This window comes from Theropithecus gelada, chromosome 5 (genome assembly GCF_003255815.1).
Source record: "Theropithecus gelada isolate Dixy chromosome 5, Tgel_1.0, whole genome shotgun sequence".
Taxonomy (NCBI): Eukaryota; Metazoa; Chordata; class Mammalia; order Primates; family Cercopithecidae; genus Theropithecus; species Theropithecus gelada.
In genome coordinates this window covers 110774967-110780966 of record NC_037672.1, presented here as the reverse complement: position 1 = coordinate 110780966, position 6000 = coordinate 110774967, and the positions used below count along the sequence as shown (strand labels likewise).

The following is a 6000-nucleotide window of genomic DNA, read 5'->3' as shown; positions in this document are numbered from 1 at the left end:
ACCCCGTCTAAAAAAAAAAAAAAAAAAAAAGAATTATCTACTGCTCTAATCAAAATCAGTCAGGTCACCAAGAATAAGAAGGGGTTGTGGTGAGGAGTCACAGTTTGCTGAGAGCTAGAATTGACAAGGAATGAGTGGGGTGACACTTAGACAGTTGCTTCAGAAGAAAGAATGGGTGATTTAAACCTAGGAGTTTTTAAGGAAGGTAATATGGTTTGGCTGTGTCCCCACCCAAATGTCATCTTGAATTGTAGCTCCCATAATTCCCTTGTGTTGTGAGAGGGACCCAGTGGGAGACAATTGAATCATGGGGGAGGTTTCCCCCATACTATTCTCGTGGTAGTGAAGAAGTCTCACAAGATCTGATGGTTTTATAAGGGGAAAGCCCTTTCGCTTGGTTCTCATTTTCTTCTCTTGTCTGCCACCATGTGAGATGTGCCTTTCACCTTCCGCCATGGTTGTGAAGCCTCCCAGCCTCATGATTGTGAGTTCCTCCCCAAGTGGAATTGTGAGTCCATTAAACTTCTTTGTAAATTGCCTAGTCTCAAGTATGTCTTTATCAGTAGCGTGAAATGGACTAATACAGAACGGGAGGAAGAATAGTCTAGCATTAGGCACCTATGCCATTCCCAGGAGAGCAGTATCCCCTCACTCTAACCTGATTAATTCATCTTCTCTGTGTTTCTTACCCTATACATATCTCTATTTTTTTATAATTATCTTTTTTTTTTTTCTCTCATGCCCGCTAAATTCTGAGCTTCTTGCAGCTATAGATTGTGTATTATTCATCTTGATGGTGCCTTAGTGACCAGAACACTTGCCTGGCAAATTGTATCTACTCAGTATTATATAATACTTGGATGCATAAATACATGAATATAATTGTACACTCAGAGACACTTTATGCAGGATCCTTACATCTGAATGATACTTGATTTTACAGGAAGGACATTAAAAAATTCCATCTAGGTAACCCACCATCTTCATCAGTGATATGACAATTACAAGCAAACTTTGCAGATAAGATTATTTTATGGTTTGTAAAGCCTATCTGCCTATTTTCAACTTGATATTGGTTTTTGTATTGGTTGTAACATGATTGGTCTGAAATTTTGTTATTTCCATTTAAATTTCAATGTTTCTTTATCAAAACTTTCCATAATTGTCTCTGCATTACCCAGCCCAAATTGCTGCATTTTAAAGACAGATCTATACAACATTCACAGTATAGGTGTGAGAATAAAAATGATGCGATAATTATTTCTCTTCTTCATATATTACTGATTTGAAGCCACTCTTCTATGGCATGTGGGCACATCTTTACAAACTGAGTTCATTCTACACATGTCTTAAACATATGGGCTAGTTTTGTTTCAAATGATTTCAATTATATATAAATTGAAAAATATTTGTTTGTGTCAATTGCCTTAGTTTCTTCAGCTTACCCTAGTAATAGCATTAGTTGATACCAACTCTGTGGTGGGGGGTATGAGGTGGAATGGAATAGGGAGAAAATATAAGAAGTGCTCTTTGTCTAAATTTGTGTTGTATTTAAGGATCCAAGGTTGCTGCATATCACATTAATCAGTTCTGCATGAATATCTTCAATTCGTGTCTCAAAATATTTTCTGATAACCCAATGTAGGGTTGGATAACAGAGAACTATACAATAATAAAAGCACTTAAAATACATTTGATATTGAAAAATCTTCAGCAAACCAACTCACAGTGTGGCGTTCATGTATATGGAAAAGTGCTTCTCCCACATTTGAGCATATTGATAAAATGAGAATAAAAAGTGCTAGATGTAGTATGTTATAAAGAAAATATGCTTGTTTAATAGTTCTTTGTAGGTGGCCTATTGCAACTTGTGCTTTCCAAATCACCTCTACTCATCTTCAACATAATCAATCAATACCACTGTTGAGTAATTATTTTTTATTAGTATTACCTAAGAGATAAAGAATGGATGAGCAAAAAGATTCATCTTGTGTTGCTAATTGTGCTGCTTTAAAAGATAATTTTATATATATTTCATAGTCATCTGAGAGGATTATAAAAATCTAGACTCAGAATCTAAGAGATATTCTCATTTATATTTAAAATACAGATGTATTCAGAATTCCATCTGCAGTAAGAATAACAGATAAAAATATAGAAAAAAACTTGAAGGTACACATTCAATACATCTTAATGCATATATCTGTTTATTTTAATATTTTTAAGTGGTTTGATACATGTTCCTATTCCTAGCACACAATTATTAAAGAACTAGAAAATGCTTGGCTGATGCTTCGATTTAAAAAAGAATAGAGATAATATATCAAGTGACTTAAAGATTCCTTAGGATCCCATCTTACTCATAATGACTCACCTTAGTCCTTGCCAGCAAGGGAGCACCCCGTTCCAACAGAAGTTCCACCACTTGGTCATGCCCACTTCGTGCAGCACAGTGAAGTGGTGTCAACCCATCCTGCCAAAAGAATTGAAGAATTAGGCCCAAGTTCACTTTAAAAAAAATCCAAATTTCATCTATTGCAACCATAAAGAGGGAGTTCCTAAACTCAATCCTGATCACTCAATAAATCTGTAATAGAACTGCAATTTGTTAAATGACCAGAAAGAAGATGAGTGGCAGAGAAAACAAGTCAGAAAGACATCTTGACAGTGAACAAGAAAGAGAAAGGAAACGACAAACAAAACAGAGACAGGGAGAAAGCAAGAGAGATCCGCTGTGTGGACGGAGGGTCAGTGCAATGAAATTGGCTTCTGGTCATGTGTTTGCGTAATCAAGAAGATGGAAAAGCACAGTATGTGGCATTCGTTGAACTTTAAAACCCTACTCACTGGAACCGAAAATAGGGATTATATTAGGTTATACTGTTTTCATTTTGTTTGTTCTAATATACTTTTACCTAAAAATTTTTCTTAGTGTAATTTTTTCATATATGTTCTCTTTTAAATTGTCACCACTTACATAAGTTCTCCTAAAATGCTCCCTAATGCTTGTAAAAGTGAAAGGTCATTTTTTAGACTATTTTAAAGATTTTCACACATATATTTCAACATTTTGGAAATCACATAATTGCTTCCCAAAGATGAGCTTTATTATTAATAAATAGAACTCTAACTTAATCAAATAAAATATGGCAGAACTGTATGCTATCTTATTTATAAAACTTTCTGATCTTAACACTTCTGGGATAGCCTCTGATTCCAGAGCAATCCCCAATGCCTTCTGTCTTTTATATTTTATTTCTCTTTAGGGTGGCATGGCCAAAAAGCAGAGCGGGTGGGAAATGTGAGGCAAAATGTAATTAACGGTGGGCAAGAAGCGAGAGAGAAAATGAAATACTGAGTACGTAAATTTACTGGTGATTTGAGGCTGAAGGAAAAAAAAGATTGTCCCAAGGATAGAGGTGGAAAAGGTGGGTAAATCATAGAGAATGGATGATGAGCAGTTAAGAGGATTTCAGCAGTTTCTGATTTATCCAGAACTCGAATGGCCTCTTGTTTGTGTCTCTACTTTCAGGACCATCTCTCCAGGTTATGTTTTACTCCAAATAAAAATAATTCCTCTGAATTGCAACATTCTTTCTGACTCAACGCTGGGATTTCTGTGCAAGATGTCTTCTGTTTGTCCCTCCAGACCCATGCTCTACCCTTCTCTGCACTGCTCTGTGTCCCAACACACTGGCCGTTCTAGGGGGCATCAGTGAGTTGTCTTGTCCTCGGGCTTCCAACTGGGTTTGGCCAATGCAGCAAGACATGAAAGGGACTTCGAGAGACCTCCCAAATTCGGCTGTGTGTCTTTACCAAAGTTGACCTTCCTGCCAAAGCAGCCTTTCCACACAATTCTCTCCTTTGAAGTTCTGGGGGCCTCCTGTACTTCTCACTTTTTAGGTCTAGCATTGGTTTTGAGTACCGCTGTTACTAGCCCCTGGGATTCTACACTGTCCCTTGTCCCTTTCCTACAGACTACACAATATTATAAATAGACCCTTCAATAATCTCTAATCAAATAATCAAATTTGGGCCTCTGTTTATGGCTAGAATCTTGACTGATAATGATTCTTTGCTTTGTGAAATCCATTTAGCTAGTATGAAGATATTGAATGACCAAAACAGATTTTGCAGTTTTGGGTACCTAAGAATTAGCATGAAAAGACTGCCTTCTCAGAAAAAATTTTAAAAAGTATTTAACTACTGTAGGTGAAATGCTACATTATTGTAAAATTTGCCAGACAGGAGCCTAAAAGAGTTGTTCCGGCAAAGTGATGACAATGATTACACTTTTGTATCCTGAAAAAAGCACCCTGTGGTGGAACTACCGAGCATTCGTTGCTACATAACTAACCTAACAATTAGATATAGCATAGTTTCTCAAATGTATTCTTGATGAAGGCTTTGTGGAGACCTAGGGTTTGAGAAATCCCACATGGTGAATAGAGGCATCATATGTAACAGTTCACTGTGTGGACTTCGGAACTGTGGAACCCTGCAGCGAATCTCAAATCGGCCACCATGGGTGAATCTCTCTAAGCTCAGCTTCCTGATACATAGAGTGGAGATGATGTTTCTCACCCTATTTAACTTGCAAGCCTTGTTTGAAAGATGAAGGAGGGAATGCCACCTTACATCTTTTTTAGAAAAGGCAGCATAATGCTTTCTGCAAATTACATGAAATAGTCTTTGTGTAATCATGTTGAAACCTCTCAAATACTCTCAGAGTAACAACAGGAGCTTTATGGAGCACATTTAATATACCCACAAGAACATCAAGGAAAAATAAGGATTAAATTAGTTCTAAATCCTACATTTAATGATGCAAGGTGTCTGTCCTTATAAGATGTGTGAATGATGACATCAAATTCAAGTTACCCAACAGGCTCAATTTGATTAGATATTGAATATTTTCTACAAAGCACATTATCAAGTTAATGCCCCCAAAAAATTACTTTCAAGCTTTTGTATTCTAAAATCCTTTTACTTAAATTCTTAACTTTGTAGTTGCAGGTTATGGGTTTTTCCCCTTCCAGAGACCCCTTGTGTTTTCTCTGTTTTTTTTTTTTTTTTCTCTAGAATCAATTCATCACACTGATGTACTATCCACCATGATGTGAATAATTTTGATAAAGGTAGATCAATCAACACTGGAGGGATGCCACTTATGTAGTTTCTTTATCTTTTCATATTTCCCCCCCTTTCTGCTTAGGTCATTGTTTCAACAATGTATCCTAAAGTTTGTGTATTCACATGGGTAGGCTCTGCTGATTACCAAGCTGTGTGTCCTAGGTCAAGTTACATAATTCTGCTGAAACGCATTTTTCCCTTTGGTAGTCTCATTTCTCAAATGAAGACCTCCATATATTCTCAACAATAAAATAATACACACTTTATAAGTTGTTAGGAAGATAAAATAAGACGATATTTGTAAAGTACTTAGCAGGGTGCCTAGAACAACACATTTATATGACAATTGACAGCCATTATTGTTATTGCTTTAATTATTACACCTAATAACAAGTAAGAAGGGTGTTTCCTTTTCCCTATGTATTTTTTGTTCATCATCCTTTAATGTTTTTGTACACTTTTTATTGTTTGCATTGAAATATGTTTTTTAATATTTTAAACATAATCCTTATATGGGGTATCACCACATTTAAATAATAAAGAAGCTTAAAAACAACAAAAAAAGAATAATGCCTTAATAAAGCCTAAATTTATAATTTCATTTTAACTAGCTATAAAATTTATATTTTCACATTGAAATGAGGTCTTTCAGATACCAGCAAAAGGCTCTGGTGCAAATGTCTTAGAGTTTCACATTAGATAGTAGTCAATGATGAGAATGCCAACAATATGGAAAATGTCTCAATGATTGCCAAAATGGTGGTGAGAGCCAAGAAGTAACTGTGGGTAATATTTGTTTTTTAATTATCTGAAAGCCTCTATAGATCTTGCTATTCTCTAGATAATATGAATGAGAAAAATAATGAG

At 35.7% G+C, this 6000-nt stretch overlaps 1 protein-coding gene across 40 annotated transcripts in view; it reads right to left on the bottom strand.

Moving 5' to 3' along the window:
- Window positions 1–6000, bottom strand: part of ANK2 (ankyrin 2) — a 706278-nt gene that overhangs the window by 134923 nt on the left and 565355 nt on the right. For all 40 annotated transcript variants that reach the window (XM_025384698.1, XM_025384687.1, XM_025384674.1 and 37 more), the window contains one exon: window positions 2375–2473. In XM_025384698.1, coding sequence (XP_025240483.1) covers window positions 2375–2473 — 99 coding nt within the window. The remainder of the gene's footprint in view (window positions 1–2374; window positions 2474–6000) is intronic.